General features: G+C 41.4%; 1 protein-coding gene across 2 annotated transcripts in view; it reads right to left on the bottom strand.

Moving 5' to 3' along the window:
- Window positions 1–17,227, bottom strand: part of LOC137306065 (mitogen-activated protein kinase-binding protein 1-like) — a 93,583-nt gene that overhangs the window by 18,274 nt on the left and 58,082 nt on the right. For both annotated transcript variants that reach the window (XM_067975124.1, XM_067975125.1), the window contains exons 21-26: window positions 10,602–10,675; window positions 8,123–8,371; window positions 3,208–3,380; window positions 2,456–2,607; window positions 717–884; window positions 495–615 (exon numbers count right to left, since the gene is read on the bottom strand). In XM_067975124.1, coding sequence (XP_067831225.1) covers window positions 495–615; window positions 717–884; window positions 2,456–2,607; window positions 3,208–3,380; window positions 8,123–8,371; window positions 10,602–10,675 — 937 coding nt within the window. The remainder of the gene's footprint in view (window positions 1–494; window positions 616–716; window positions 885–2,455; window positions 2,608–3,207; window positions 3,381–8,122; window positions 8,372–10,601; window positions 10,676–17,227) is intronic.

Here is a 17,227-nt window from a genome sequence, read left to right as displayed (position 1 = left end):
GTCTTGTGAATACTTTCTATGTAAATCTATTCTCTGTCCAATCTGGAAGTTGATAGGCATCACATTAGATCCAGAGGTCTCCCTACATTAGTGGATTTAACTTGGATACTGCCAAGGCCAGGGCTACCAACCAAAAAATTAAATTGATCAATTGCAAGTTTTTGAGTAGAACACAGAACAAGCTTGCAACAGTGGGAGACAGGTGTAGAGCTATCAACCAGCAATGACAAGGTTTTAGGACAGGGATAAAGTCAACATAAAGGTGGACCAATTGTCAGAACAGTCATTGCATGCAAATACAATTGGAGGTGTACTTCATTATAATGCATCAAGAACTTTCAGATACTTAGGCAGGCTTTCATAATTTGAATCAGCCTTCCTTGAAGGATCCTTTCTAAAAGAAAGCTAATATTTAAGTAAAAGCCTGAAGAGGTTCACAAAGTTTTAAATACTATTAAATTAATTAAATCCTTTTGGGACAGCTCAACACTAACCGGCTGTTTTTCTGGCAGCGGGACAGAAATCTTGCAGAAATACTCAAACGAGGATTCAGGAAGAAGTCGTTTTCATTCTCTGCACTTTGCTTAAGATTTTTCAACGAGCTGTCAAATTTCTCTGCAAATTAACAAACCAGTCTTAGTGACTTGCAGTTGCAAACGGTTAATAGTTAAAATCTCACTGGGGAAAGGAAAGTCACATTTTATACAGGTTGTTACCATTAGCAAATTCATTAGCCAGAGCTTCAAAGTTGTGTTTGAGGAATTTTTCTTGGTCTGGTGTTTTTGCTGCATGTGACTCTTGTGGCACTGTGCTGCATTGCTCCTCCTCCTCTTCCAGTCCTGAAGAATGACCATCGGAACTGAGCTGGCCCACGGAGTCAGAATCTAGGGATGGTGCACATAAGACGTGGCAAGTATGGTTAGGGTTTACCTGGAGCCTCAATATCTGGTTCGCCATACTAAAACTCCTACATTTGGATCTGCCTGACTGAAAGTAACCATGTGTTGCCATTTGATTAAACTCTGTAGCTTGTATTGGTACTACCAACAATTTATAAAAGCAGCACTAATGGTTAAACTAACTTGAAATGACAATGTAGCAGATTAATTTAAATGGTGCCTGATTACCTACTTCAACCAGTGAATCCTGACCCAAAAGTAACATCACATCTCCCAAATAGACTGTGATCCTGTAGCTGAACAAATACTTTAAAAAAAAAATAGGGTCAGTGTGTCAAAGCACTTTGTGCCTGGAAGAACCAGGTTCAATGGACTGCGAAGTATACAGCAAAATGCAGAATTAACTAATCATTTAATGCCAAGCTGCCAACTTTAACAAGCATGGCTTCTGAGTTGCATGGAAAACATATTGCAAGTTCTTCATACACTACGACCAGTTACTACAACACTCAATTGGCTGCGCAGTTATTAGCTAAATCAGTAAATCCTGTAATGAATGACACGCCTTTGAGATTCCCTCGAGCTGCTCCCACCTCAATGCAGGCAGGAGCAGAAATGACCACCTTTAGTGATGTCTATGAACTGGGCAACAGAAACAAATATACAAGGCACATTATTAATATTTAGGATATTTTTAGTGTTAAAGCCCCATGTTATTTTAATAAAACAATGTGCTCAGAAGTGTTATGTGGAAAATTGTAACAAAGTTCAACCTCCTAAAATACATAACACTAGGAAGCTAAGCATATTCTCACTGTAGAAAGAGACTTTAATTGAAGTTTTCAAGATTCTATGTAGTATAATAAATTGAACAACAATAAATTGTTTGATATATCCATAAATTCTATAACCAGGGGGCACAGAATCAAGCCCAGATGTAGGTAAGTGAACAGTTTAGATTTAAACTACCTTAGAGGACAGTGAATGTCTGGAGCAGGGAGATGGTGGAGGCAGATGTTGTGGTAGATTCAATAGCAAATGGAATAGCTTTTTGGCAAAAGAAGGGATTCTGAGTTACGAGAGAGAAAGATTATATAGCTTAATTTCTTTTTTTGAAGTTTAGGAATGCTCCTACATTCCCATGTACCTCCAGAAATTTCCAGTGTGCAAATAAATGCAACACTTACTTTGAAGAGTCTATGCAGAACCCATAATATATGAACCCATAATGAAACAGCAAGGATGCGAAGAAGACTGTGGGGGGAAAATGTTAGCCTGGAGGAATTACTGAGCCCAACAGTACGAGCACACCAAGTTTAGATGGATGAAATTACAAGAATGCTGAAACACAAGAGCAATGACTACTGATGTTAACTCAGCCCTCAACTACAGTCCTTTTGGAAATACATTGGACTGCATTTCTCAAGATCCTTAGTTCATTTAAACTCTGCGACATTGGGTTCAGTACTGTTAGTTGTATTAACGTTAGTATATTGTACTCTTCCTCCGAGCTTAAAAAGAAAAGATGCCACTAGTTTCCTTTAAGGGCCTCTCACCATCCTGTTGTTGCTCATTGCTGGAGGTGTGGCTACTGCCCGAATCCATCGAGTAGGCACTGTCTGGACTGTTCTCCACTGAACGTGCAATCTTCCACTCAGAATCACTCTCCAATAGTTTCTTTGGCGGTTCTTTTACTTGATAATCACTGCTGTGGAATAAGAGATATATTCAATGTACAATGGCCACAAACCAACGGGGTTTAGGGGCAGTTCAGTATGGATACCTGAACTGGACATTGTAGAAAATTACTAAATATTGGGATTAAATACAGAAGTGTTTTACAAATAACTGCCAATGTGTAACTTTCTTTCCTTCTCATTTTTACATCTCCATGTGCCACACCAAAGCAATGGCTTCCATGACCAGATGAGAGGATAGCTGCCTGCAGTGACTCATCCTGATTTCTTCCCCCCTCCGCACCCCCCCCTCCCCCACTGGAGGAAGTGGGGCACTAGCCTCTATTCAGTAGTCCCCTTAGCAACAGTCCATCCAAAATTGATAAGTTATTGGAAAACTCTAAATCTACTCCCCAATGACAACCCATTTTATTGAACTGTGAATTTTAGATGGCGAAGCGGGGTTATTTCCCATTAGCTACAGTCCACAATACAGTTTGTATGGCACATGATAAAAGCAGATTAAGATGCAAGAATAAATTGATTTAAAGTTTGACCAGAGATAGAGATGGTTTTCAATGCCAGGAAGCAATTTTAGCATTCAAATATTTAATACTGCCCAGAATACATACTTCTCTGTGCTGGTAGAATGGTCAACATTCTGCACTGGATAAAACACTGGTACACTTGGCTCAGTCTCCAGCATATCCAACTCCTGGGAAAACGTATTCTCTGTATCCTCCAGACCAATAGAGCTTGGCCTTCCCACAGAATCTCTTGACAAAAGGCTGGGGGATAACTCCATCTAAAGCAATAAAATTCTTAAATTATATAGAAAGTCTAACAAGGTCTTAAGCCGGAGGTACATTGCTATACCAATTCATCCCATAATTTCCTCAAGAGCTTTCCAATATTGGCCACCATAGAAGAATGTGGCAAGCCAAGACTGTATGGTCCCTCACTAAGCAGCACCCCATTCAAAACACATTTAACAGCTGGTTACAGAGAGATTTTTACCTCAATTACACTCATACCTACTAACTGTTCTATTTAAATTTATCATGGGCTCCACATGCGAACTTAGCTATGGGACTGTCAGCAAGCTATTTGACCATAGGAAAATATGATTAATGGAATTACATAGTAATTACAACACAAACAGGACGTTTACTTTTTTTTTAAAAAAGCAACTAACATTCTTTATCCCTTTGAAAGCAGCAGAATCTTTGTAAATAATCTCAAGAAGCTTAAAACTTCAGTATTCTAATGTACATCGATTCCACATTTCATAGAAATGTTTACAGAAAGTATTATTTTAGAAGTCTGAATTTCACATCTATCCCCCAGAGAGTTTGTAGTTTATATAAACATTTTGTTCATTGAAATATTGACAAACACCAAATTTAGCAAAAAAATTTAAAGCTTCAAATGAAGAATGCCAAATTTCAGTAGAAACTGAAAAGTAACTTCTTCAAAACTAGAATGCTGTTGTTAAACTACTGAATGTTAAGCTCTTGAATAAAACTGGTTTCTCAACTGACTTTAGAAAATGGACAATCATTTTGCAGAGTTGACATTTTGAAAGCACTTAATGCTGGCATACACACACAAGGTCAAACACAAACATCATTTCATTTATCTAGCTCTACAATTGGACCTGAAAATGTACTTACATGGTGCTGTTTTTCCATCATTCCCTGCAGGATTCCTGAAGCCATCTCACTTAATAAAAGATTTAACACTGTTCTACAATCCACTTTAGACCTTGCTCTCAGCTCGTGTATACAATTGTTCAAACCTCACCCAACATTTCAGCAATGTGAATCCTGCAATATGACAATTCATATTGGGAGGGCTCCAAACCATACATTACATCAGCTGTCTCAATTAGACACTGATGTAGGACAATCAGGATCTCTGGCAACCTACTTTAAGACATTGTTCTCCCAGGGATGTGAACAGTCGTGAGGATGCAAGTCTACAGTAACCCTTTTGAGTAGTCGCTCTGCATTATTGTATATGAGTTACATCTTAATGGTGTACACTCCAGTTTATGGGCTCACTGCTTAACTGGAATGCTGGTTTTACAGTAACACTTGCTCAGGCACCAATTTTTCATGGGTACCCAATATAAAGTACAATATTTTAATTGCACCAAAATGTTACCTGGAATAGAGAGCTTCTCCTAGTTCTGTTAACGCCATTGTGAAGTTGCCTACTGGGGAATATATGATGTAGCTGTCAGAGAACTTTTACTCAGTTTTTCCTTCTCCCCCACTTTGTGGGGGGGGGGGGGGGGAAAGCAAGCAAGCAAATACCTGACCTTCACTTGATAATAACTGCACACAACATCAAGACTAAGACCAGTAACATACGTTGCTTTCCAAAAAAAACCTTTTCCATTCCATGCTATGGGTTCTTAATCTTAAATGCTCCAGTAGCACCAAGATCGATCGGACCATTTTCTCTAGGATTTCTGCTCAGATACATTTTTCAGCCAGTTTTTAAGATATGGATAAACATGGGATCCTCTGTGCCACAAGAGTAGCACACTTTATTTAAAAGTTCCTCCCCCCACTTCTTTTTGGAGTTTCTCTGCACCATATGTCTTCCCTGTCTGACACTGGAGGCTGAAGATTGACTTGCGAGTTTGTGCTGCTCTTGGATATTAGAGCGTCAGTCACCTGGCTCGGATTTTCCCTATGACTGCAAAGCGGAGACATTTAATTACAATTATAAATCTACATTCGACCCAACCAGCTCGTTCACTCCTTTTTAAACCATAAACTAAATGCTACAAACAGAATATTTATGGTCAGTAAAACATCCCAAGAAATGTACACGTCCAAATTTTTACATCAGCAGGAATTTTACTAGTGGACTTCCTGTGATATTTCATAGAGAAAGAAAAAATCTATTCCTGCAACTGTGCTGGTCTTCCTCTCTCTCTCTCTAGGTCACTCACACTTTCTCTGAGTCTCATCCTCTGTGACTAAAAATCGCACACAGTCTGCCAGTTAGATAAATGGACTGGAAATTGTGGAATAATCATAGAGTAATTCAGTTCTATGAAGAACGTCCTATATTTAAAGTCTAACAGTTAATTACTTCATATTTACAGTTAGTGATCTTGGAAATAAGGGTAATCTTGAAGGAATGCATGGTGCAGCTTACTATAGTGTTGCTACTTTTAGATAACTTCACTAGCAGGTGGCTTCTGGACTGTATATACTTTGCAATGCAAGGTTGTATCAGAATGGGCTGCAAGTCATTAAGAAATTCATTCATATGAACATACAAAATTGTCAGGCATGAAAAGACCAACTGGTCCATCAAGCCTGCCCCACACCATGATGGCCAGACCAGCCCCCTGTTCCATGTAATCTCCTGGGAGAGGCAAAAAAAAGGAAAAAAACTGTAAAGAAGTCCCTCTGTTGCCCGAACACATGGCTCCATCTTCAACTAGAGATTTACATTTCTTAGAGTGGCTCGCTACTTTAATAATAAACAATAACATTTTAATGATACTTAAAATTGAAATTACTTGCTGGGAAGCACTCTTAAAATTTACTATTTTTCATAAGCTGAATAGAATGATTTAAATCAATCACTTTATTTACAAGCTATTCTTTGACATGTTACACAGAGGGAAAATAAGACTCCAGTTGGTCAGTTCCTGAAAGGGTCAAATTAATTAATTTTTTGGCATTCTTTATGGACAATGTAGAGAAAAGTTTTAAATAGTGCTCCTTATTACAGCATCACTGAAATATGAACTGAGCATTTCACTTGTGCACTTAAGCAGCTTTAGATGAGTGTAAAGGTCAGACCAGGGTAATGAATAAAGATAAACAATCAACGTACAAATACAGTTATAAAACAGAAGTATAAAAGGACTGTTGAAAAATAAAAGAAACTATTGAAGATGAATTAAACTACCTCTACAGCAACGTACACAGCATCCAAAATAAAACGGATGGCTCGCCACTGATTTCTTCTCAAGTAGGTTGTGTCCAGTCCACTTCTGCCAAATCACCTCTTAGTTCTGGCATTAATAAACTTGCAGAATGGGCTTGTAATTGGCAAATGAATTTCAATATAGATAAGTGTGAGGTGGTACATTTTGGTAGGAAGAATAAGGAGGCCACATACTCTTTGGATAATAAGAGTCTAAATGGGGTAGAGGAGCAGAGGGATCTGGGGGCAGAGTTATACAAATCACTAAAAGTAGCGACTCAGGTTAATAAGGCTATTAAAAAGCAAACCAAGCACTGGCGTTCATTTCTAGAGGGACAGAATTGAAAAGCAGAGATTATGTTAAACTTGTAAAGAACTTTGGTTAGACCACATTTGGAGTGCTGTGCACAGTTCTGGTCTCCACATTATAAAAAGGACATAGGAGGTGCTGGAGAAGGTGCAAAAAACATTTACTAGGATGATATCAGAACTGAGAGGTTATATCTATCAGGAAAGATTGAACAGGCTGGGGCTCTTTTCTCTAGAAAAGATGAAAGGGTTTGATAGAGTAGACATGGAGACAATGTTTCCACTTGGGGGGAGACCAGAACTAGGGGCCATAAATATAAGATAGTCACTAATAAATCCAATAAGGAATTCAGGAGAAACTTGAATAGTACATTCTATGTAGATGACGTTTTGAAAATTATTAATCTAACAGAAACTAAAATTACAATACATATGACATCTCAACAAAGACGCTGGCTTCCTGCCAGTATTTATCTCTGACGAACCACTGCCAACAAAAGCAAAATAAAAAACGTAACATACATGAACAGCATAACAAAGAGGGCAATTTCAAATTGCAAAGGACAAAAGTTTATAATGCACTAGTACTTCACTCCTGTGATCAGGTCTCTGATCTCCCAAAATCAGGTTGCTGTTCTTAATCATTCCATGATACCCTTTATTCTGTATGTATGGGAAAACAGACTTGGTCATCACCAATCCTGCCCCTTACACAGAGCTTTAAGAGTAGCAAAACACTCCACAGGTTTGGATTCTATAGCAACTGGATTCTTATTGTCTTTCTGGACCCTTGGTGAAAAATAGACTTCATTTATAGACCATTACAACCACTCTCATCTAATTAGCTGCTCATTCATGGTAGTTCCACATATGGAATAGAATCGGGATGGTTACAGCACAGAAGGCGGACATTTGGCCCATCGAGCCCGTGCCAGCTCTTTGTAAGAGCAATCTAGTTAATCCCATTCCCCCGCTTTTTCCCCGTAGCCCTGCCAATTTTTTCCTTTCAAGTATTTATCCAATTCCTTTTTGAAAGCTACGATTGAATCGGCTTCCACCATCCTTTCAGGCAGCGCATTCCAGATCATCACTACTCGCTGCGTAAAAAAGTTTTTCCTCATATCGCCTTTGGTTCTTTTGCCAATCACCTTAAATCTGTCCCCTCTGGTTCTCAACCCTTCCACCAATGGGAACATATACAAGTGTATAACCCATTTATTGGAGACCATTAGTAGTCATTCCTGACCTTTAACAATTGCTAGTTAACACAAGTGTACTGACCATCTCAAGCAGGTTATCCAAGTTTTGTGGTCCAAACTTGTCCGGTCCCACTAAACAGCTGCTTGGCAGCCCCTGTGCCATTGACATTCTGCCAGGAGTTGGTGTTGCACAGTACTCCTCCAGCTGCCTCCTTCCCAGGATGGAGTGGATAAGATCTTTGTCCATTCTCTCGGCCCATCTTCCTCGTGGTTGGAATGCATCCACGATGTTACTTCCTGTTCTATCCTGCACACTTCCGTCGCTTGCCTCCTGCAACATATGCCGAAGAAAAGTGAATTCTTTAGAAAATCTTTGCGTTGAATTGGTCAGTTTGTTTTTGCCTCATATCATGAGGATTTATAATTTTTCCACTTGAACATGAATTGTTTTACATTTGCTCTCTTCACAGATGTTTCTCATGTGTGCTCTGCCTTGGTTTCAACATTTTTCCCATTCAGAATACCCTTCAACCCTATCCCCGCTGATGGGCAGAGCTAGCTTGGTTAACTGCTAACATATGAAGAATGAACTCCCCCAATGGCTCAGTTGGCAAAGTTAATACACATACATAGAGGCCAGTGTCGCAGGTTTGATTTTTGGTCTGTCCTAGGTTGTCCTAATTTCAGCTGGTGTCCTACAATTGGCTTCAATGTCCCTGGGTTAGGGAGGGCATGATTAACCTGGGTTCCTGCTTTCAATAACAGTGCAACCCTTCTGGAAAGTGCAGATGTGTAAGATGGGAAGCGAGGAAAGAATGGTACTTAGCTGTTATGTCCCCATGACTAAACAAATAGTGAGCCAAGAACCACTGTCTTGGTTCACACACAAATCATCCCATTTGTGCAATGTAACAGAGGATGGCCATATAATTGTATCCCAGCATGAGTCAGTGCTCTCTAGAGAAGGGGATGGGGAAAGAATTCAGGAGAATTGTAATGTTTTAACTGAAAGGATTTGATATCATTGAAAAAATTCAAAATGTTTTCCACATGTACAACTTCTCCCCCTTTCCCCAGAACATTTTAAACATAAGTTCTCTACTTCAACAAAACTTTTCAAGCTGGACACATTATAAGTCACACTTGTCAGCTAAATCTGTGCAGCAAATCACATGAATGTACTGCTAACCCAAAGGAGAATGGGTAAACTTTGCATATTGCATTTGAGTATAGCAAATCATACTGAATAGAAATCACACATACATACCTTAGAATAGAGCTTTCAAAATAGAGAAACCAATCCTGCCAAATTAGTGTCATATGATCATTACCAGATCCACATAATGGTCCACCTACAAAACCTTTGAAGTGTAATTTACAACAGGTTTCTCCCCCACACCCAAAAATCTATTGTCTTGTTCGACAGGACGCATTATCAAACTGCTTTGTGTTTGGCCAGCTGGTGGTGCACAGTTCCCTTGCAGTGGTGCAAGACACTGCAAACAAAAAGCATCAAGAGGCAGCTGCGGGCTGTAACAACGCTGTTACACACCAACATGCTTCACAAAGATATGTTCAGCCACAACTCCCTTCCCTCTCATTCACTTTCCCCAACCACACACAGCTTTAGATTGCCAAGAGTAGCAAATATTCTGATAGCAAGTCCACCCATGCCCTTCCTAGCTTAAGCACCGCATTGACAAAGGCCTGGGAAAAGGATGCCAGTCAACCCTCTCGGCCAAAGGAAACAAGAAACAGTACATGAGAGAAAATAAAATGGAGGAGAGAAAATTAAATTGGATGCAACATAAAAGCATTGTCTGATCACATGCATGCTACTTCTGCATCAGTTTTATGCACAATTTTTTTTTTGGGTGGGGAAGGGTCAGTTTGGAGAAATGGGAAATTCAGCATAGTTTAGAATAAATTTTCACAGGCGTCTGGTGGCTCAGTAGGTAAATACAATGTGTGGTGAGGAATGGAGCCAGGTAGGTCCACGGTTCAGTGCCTGCTCTGTGAGTTAGTTGATCTCAGCCTGGACAGTGAGGGCAGTGCACATGGCCTCGGTGCCTCCAGACTGCGGAGGGGAACGGTCAGAGGGGTTCAAGTTCTTCATCGATATCTAATGACCCTTGCTGTATAGTGCGAATGTGTGCACCTGCCTGCACGGAGATCAGCAACAATCTCTGCTGCTGCTGCCTGGTATCGCTGTCCAAATCCATACCTGAAGGATGACTAGCTAGATGGAGTACCAAAGGGCTGTTGATGTGTTCGGAAATGTATGCGAGTGCAGCTTTGTACATGCATTGACAAGTTCGTCAAAAAGTCTGTACAAAGTGGTCAAGTCCACCACTTGTGCAGGTTTCCTGCCACACTGGTACCCTTAGAACTGTATCCCAGCAAGAGCAACATCTTTTGCAGAGGAGGAAAAGAAGAATAGAACCTACACATGCATTGAGTGAAAATTATGAACTGGGCTAAGGTTTGGGTTAAGTTAGAGATGGTAACCTGTTGCCATTCACTATCATACAAAAGCATTCTCCCCCTCCCAAAAAACTTACCAGTCTCTTTGCCCACAGTGGAAGTTTCCCATTGGTCTGCAGGATTGTAGCATCTTCTGCAATATATGTCTTATCTGCAATATTGAAAAGCAGCAATAACAATGGTTAAAAAAAAATTCTTTTTCAGCACAGCTTAAGGGAAAATTGGATTACTATTTGAAACAGAGGAAAGTACAGGGCCATGGGGAAAGCATGGGTTAGTGGGATTAGTTTTGGATGGCTCTAGCAAAGAGCTGGCGTGCACACGATAGGATGAATGGTCTCTTCCTGTGCTGTAAATTTCTATGGTTTTAGGATTCCATTTTCATGGGTTCTTAGGATTTTGCACAGAATGGGAAGGTAGAAAAGAAACAAGATACATGTTGCTAAGTGCAAGATCCAAAAGTGATATCCTATAATTAAACTTTATTGGCAACATATTTGCTTTTAGGAACATAGGAACAGGAGTAGGCCATTTAGTCCCTTGTGCCCGCTCCGCTATTTGAGAAGATCATGGCTGATCTGTGATCTAACTCCATATACCTGCCTTTGGCCCATATCCCTTAATGCTTTTGATTGCCAAAAAGCTATCTATCTCACATTTAAATTTAGCAATTGAGCTAGTATCAATTGCCGTTTGCGGAAGAGAGTTCCAAACTTCTACCACCCTTTGTGTGTAGAAATGTTTTCTAATCTCGCTCCTGAAAGGTCTGGCTCTAATTTTTAGACTGTGCCCCCTACTCCTAGAATCCCCAACCAGCGGAAATAGTTTCTCTACCCTATCCGTTCCCCTTAATAGCTTATAAACTTCGATCAGATCACCCCTTAACCTTCTAAACTCCAGAGAATACAACCCCAATTTGTGTAATCTCTCCTCGTAACTTAACCCTTGAAGTCCGGGTATCATTCTAGTAAACCTACGCTGCACTCCCTCCAAGGCCAATATGTCCTTCTGAAGGTGCGGTGCCCAGAACTGCTCACAGTACTCCAGGTGCGGTCTAACCAGGGTTTTGTATAGCTAAAACCACACTCGCTCCTTCGAGCCAGAAATGACTTGCCTTTGCCTTGTTACCCCCTACAATCCTCCGCTCTACCAGCTGAGCTACCGAAGGGAAGCGATCCATATTTTTATGAAAATATTTCTGAAAGTAGTCAGCTGCAGAATTTCTTGATAACCCTAGTGAATGCCACACTAACGAAAAACAATGTCAGCAGTGTTGGCACAAAGTCACAAGCCCAGAATCAAAATTCTACGTAAAAGAACTTGCATTAATATAGCACCTTTAATGTAGTAAAACGTCCCAAGGCACTTCACAGGAGTGTTATCAAACAAAATTTGACATCGAGCCACATAATAGGACAGGCGACCCAAAGCTTGGTCAAAGAGGTAGGTTTTAAGGAGCATCTTAAAGGAGGTGAGGAAGAGAGGGAATTCCAGAGCTTAGGGCCTAGGCAGCTGAAGGCATGGCCACCAATGGTGGAGCGATTAAAATGGGGGTGCACAAGAGGCCAGAACTGGAGGAGCGCAGAGATCTTGGAGGGTTGTAGGGCTGGAGGAGGTTACAGAGATAGGGAGGGGGGCTAGGCCATAGAGGGATTTGAAAACAAGGGTGAGAATTTTAAAATCAAGGCGTTCCCGGACTGGGAGCCAATGTAGGTCAGCGAGCACAGAGGCGATGGGAAAATGGGACTTGGTGCGATTTGGGATATGGGCAGCAGAGTTTTGGATGACCTCAAGTTTATGGAGGGTGAAAGATGGGAGGCTGGCCAGGACAGCATTGGAACAGTCGAGTCTAGAGGTAACAAAGGCATGGATGAGGGTTTCAGCAGCAGATGAGCCAAGGCGGGGCGGAGATGGGCGATGTTACAGAGGTCGAAGTAGGCTGTCTAGGTGATGGAGTGGATATGTGGTCAGAAGCTCAGCTCAGAGTCAAATGGGATGCCAAGGTTGTGAACGGTCTGGTTCAGCCTCAGAGTGGCCAGGGAGAGGGATGGAGTCGGTGGCAATGAACGGAGTTTGTGCTGGGGACCAAAGACAATGCTTCGGTCTTCCCGATATTTAGTTGGAAGAAATTTTTGCTCATCTAGTGTCAGACAAGCAGTGTGACAAATGAGAGACAGTGGAGGGGTTGAGAGAGGTGGTGGTGAGTTTGAGCTGGGTGTTGTCATCGTACACGTGGAACCTGACGTGTTTTCGTATGATGTCGAAGAGGGGCAGTATGTCGATGAGAAATAGGAAAGGGCCAAGGACAAATCCTTGGGGGACTCCAGAGGTAACTGTGTGTGGGCGGGAAGAGAAGCCATTGCAGGTGATTCTCTGGCTATGACTGGATAGATAAGAATGGAACCAGGCGAGCACTGTTCCACGCAGCTGGATGACAGAGGAGAGGCTTTGGAGGAGGGTGGTGTGGTCAACCGTGTCAAAGAATGCAGACAGGTCAAAAAGGATACGGGGGGATAGTTTACCACTGTCACGGTCACATAGGATGCCATTTGTGACTTTGATAAGGGCTGTTTCAGTACTGTGGCAGGGGCAGAAACCTGATTGGAGGGATTCAAACATGGAGTTGCAGGAAAGATAGGCATGTATTTGGGAGGCGACAGCACATTCAAGGACTTGGGGGAGGAAAGGGAGGTTGGAGATGGGGCAGTTGTTTGCAAGAAGAGGGGTCAAGGATCTGTTTTTTGGGGTGGTGGGTGATAACAGCAGATTTGAAGGAGAGGGGGACAGTACCCGAGGAGAGTGAACTGTTAACAATATCAGCTAACATGGGGGCCAGGAAGGGAAGTTGGTTGGTCAGCAGTTTGATAGGAATAGGGTCGAGGGAGAAGAAGGTGGGTCTCATGGTCAAGATGAGCTCGGAGAGGGCATGAGGGGAAGTAGGAGAGAAACTAGAGAAAGACGAGAGTTCAGGACTAGGGCAAGTGGGGACCTTAGGGGAAGTTTTTGGCTTGGTGGACTAGGGGAAGGGAGGGACGCAGCAGAGGCAGCTGAATGGATGATCTCAATCTTAGTAACAAAGTAATCCATGAGCTCCTCACATTTGGGTGGAGGGCGCAGGGGAGAGGGGTTCAAGAAGATGGTTTGTAGCGGAGCAGAGAAGCCGGGGGTGACCTTTGCATTCCAGCATGATCGTGGAATAGTGAGCTGTTTTGGCAGAGGAGAGTAGGACCCGATAGTGCTTTATGTGATCCAGCCAGATCTGGCGATGAATGGCTAAACCAATTGTCTGCCATAAATGGTCAAGTCTGGGGAAAGAGGGAGCTGTTCCATTGGGACGTGCTCCACTTAAAGTGTCCTGGTGAATCAAATAACTAGGACTGTAGATAGGGCTTTAAACTAACAAAAAAGGGGGAGGGGGAAAAAAAAGAGTTCAGGTGAGGGGAAATTTAGAAATCTAAAAAGAGAAAAGTCAAGGCATTAGAGCAGAGTAGCAATTCGGGTAAAGATAAGCTGTGTGTCAAGAAGGGACAGAGAGTTTAATGATAACAGTGCATCAACGAATAAGGTCAATTCAGGGAAAAGTGGTAAAAAGTTAAAATTAAAGGTGCTTTATCTGAATGCACAAATCATTCGTAACAAGATGAATTAATGGCACAAATAGAGATAAATGGGTTTGATCTGATAGCCATCACAGAGATGTGGTTGCAAGGTGACCAAGGTTGGGAACTAAATATTCCAGGGTGTTTGACTTTTCGAAAAGACAGACAAAATGGAAAAAGGAGGGGGTGTAGCCCTGATAATAAAGGATGACATAAGCACAATAGTGAGGAAGGATCTTGACTCAGAAGATCAGGAAGTAGGATCAGTATGGGTGGAGATAAGAAATTACAAGGGGCAGAAAACACAGGTGAGAGCAGTTTATAGGCCCCCTAACAGTAGCTATACTGTTGGATGGAGTATTAATCAAGAAATAATAGCAGCATGAAACAAAAGGTAATGCAATAATTGCGGGGAACTTTAATCTTCATATAGACGGGACAAATCAAATTGGCAAAGGTAGTTTGGAGGACAAGTTCATTCCAATGCATTCGAAACAGTTTCCTAGAACAATACGTGTGGAACCAGGAAACAGGCTATTTTAGATCTTGTACTGTGTAATGAGACAGGCTTGATTAGTAATCTCATAGTAAGGGATCCTCTGGGGAAAAGTGATCATAATATGATAGCATTTCACATCGAGTTCAAGAATGACGTACTTAAGTCAGAAACTGGAGTCTTAAACTTAAATAAAGCCAATTACATGGGTATAAGGAGCGAGCTGGCTAAGGTAGATTGGGAAATTAGATTAAAAGGTATGACAGTAGATTGTAAGAGATCTACTTGCAACAGAGGTGGCAAACATTTAATGAAATATTTCATAATTCTCAACAAACATACATTCCATTGAGAAATAAAAACTCCGGGGGAAAAGTAATCCATCCATGGCTAACTAAAGAAGTTAAGGATAGTATTAGATTAAAAAGAAGAGGCTTATAATGTTGCCAAGAAGAGTAATAAGCCTGAGGATTGTGAGAGTTTTAGAAACCAGCAAAGGATGACCAAAAAATTGATAGAGGGAGAAAATAGAATGAGTAAACTAGCAAGAAATATAAAAACAGATTGTAAGAGCTTCTACAAGTATGTAAAAAGGAAGACAGTAGCAAAAGTAAACGTGGGCCCCCTTAGAGGCTCAGACAGGAGCGATTGTAAAGGGGAATAAGGAAATGGCAGAGACATTAAACAAGTATTTTGTATCTGTCTTCACAGTAGAAGACACAAAATGCATACTAGAAATAGTGGGGAACGAAGGGTCTAATAAGAGTGAAGAATTTAAAGCAATTAATATTAGTAAAAAGTACTGGAGAAATTAATGGGACTAAAAGCTGACAAATCCCCTGGACCTGATGGCCTACATCCTAGGGTTCTAAAAGAGGTGACTGCCAAGATCGTGGATGCATTGGTTGTGATCTTCCAAAATTCTCTAGATTCTAGAATGGTCCCAATGGATTGGAAGGTAGCAAATGTAACACCACTATTCAAGAGAGGATGGAGAGAGAAAACAGGGAACTACAGGTCAGTTAGCCTGACATCAGTTGTCTGGAAAGTACTCTAATTCATTATTAAGGATGTGGTAACAGGGCACTTAGAAATTAGGCAGAGTCAATGTGGTTTTATGAAAGGGAAACCATGTTTGACAAATCTACTGGAGTTTTTTTTTGAGGGTGTAACCAGCAGAGTAGATGAAGTGGAACCAGTGGATGTTGTATATTTAGATTTTCAAAAGGCATGCGATATGGTGCCATACAAAAGGTTGTTATACAAGATAAAGGCTCATGGGTTGTGGGTAATATATTAGCGTGGATTGTGGAATGGTTAATAGACAGAAAACAGTGTAGGAATAAACAGGTAATTTTCGGGTTGGCAGGTTGTAATTAGTGGGGTGCCGCATGGATTAGTGCTTGGGCCTCAGCTATTTACAACCTATATTAATGACTTAGATGAAGAGACCAAGTATAATGTATCCGTTTGCTGACGATACAAAGCTAGGTGGGAAAGTAAGCTGTGAGGAGGACACAGAGTATACAACGGGATATAGACAGGTTAAGGTGGCAGATGGAGTATAATGTGGGGAAATGTGAGGTTATTCACTTTGGTAGGAAGAATAGAAAAACAGAATATTTTTTTAAAATGGTGAGAAACTATTAAATATTGGTGTTCAGAAAGATTTGGGTGCCCTTGTCCACGAAACACAGGAAGTTAAGATGCAGGTACAGCAAGCAATTAGGAAGGCAAATGGTATCTTGTCCTTTATTGCAAGGGTGTTGGAGAACAAGAGTAAGGAAGTCTTGCTGCAACTGTACAGAGCTTTGGTGAGACCACACCTGGGAGTACCATGTAGAGTTTTGGTCTCCTTACTTGCCTTAGAGGGGGTGCAACGAAGGTTCACTAGATTGATTCCTGGGAGGATAGACTAAAAAGAATGGGCCTATATTCTCTGGAGCTTATATGAGAGGTGATCTCATTGAAACGTATAAAATTCTGAGAGGGCTTGACAGGGTAGATGTGGAGAGGCTGCTTTCCCTGGCTGGAGAGTCTAGAACTAGGGGACATAGTCTCAAGATAAGGGGTGAGCGATTTAGGACTGAGATAAGGAGGAATTTCTTCACTCAAAGGGTAGTAAACCTTTGGAATTCTCTAGAGGGTTGGATGCTCAGTCATTGAGTATTTTCAAGACTGAGATCGATAAGTTTTTTGGACACTAAGGGAATCAAGGGCTATGGGGATCAGGTGGGAAAGTGGAGTTGAGATTGAAGATCAGCCATGATCTGATTGAATGGCAGAGCAGGCTCAAGGGGCCATATGGCCTATTCCTGCTCCTATTTCTTTTGTTCTTAAGTCTGCAGCCCTTGGACTTAAGGAAGTGGAGATGAGGGCCAAACTAGGGAGAACGAACAGGGTGAGAGAGTAATGGCTTTAATGGGGACATGAGCAAAGATGGAGGTGAGGGCGTGATTGAGCATTGGTGAATGGAGGACCAAAGACTAGACAGTTGGGAATTTGAAAGTGCAGTTGTAAGTGACTTGGGGTTGAGTTTTTTTTTTGAGGGGCGAACATAGAAGGAAGTGGGGTTGAGAAGGGGAAGGGAAGTGAGGGTGGAGAGAGA

This window comes from Heptranchias perlo, chromosome 41, assembly GCF_035084215.1.
Source record: "Heptranchias perlo isolate sHepPer1 chromosome 41, sHepPer1.hap1, whole genome shotgun sequence".
Taxonomy (NCBI): domain Eukaryota; kingdom Metazoa; phylum Chordata; class Chondrichthyes; order Hexanchiformes; family Hexanchidae; genus Heptranchias; species Heptranchias perlo.
Note: the sequence above shows the minus strand (reverse complement) of the source record. Positions and strands in the feature narration are given on the sequence as shown.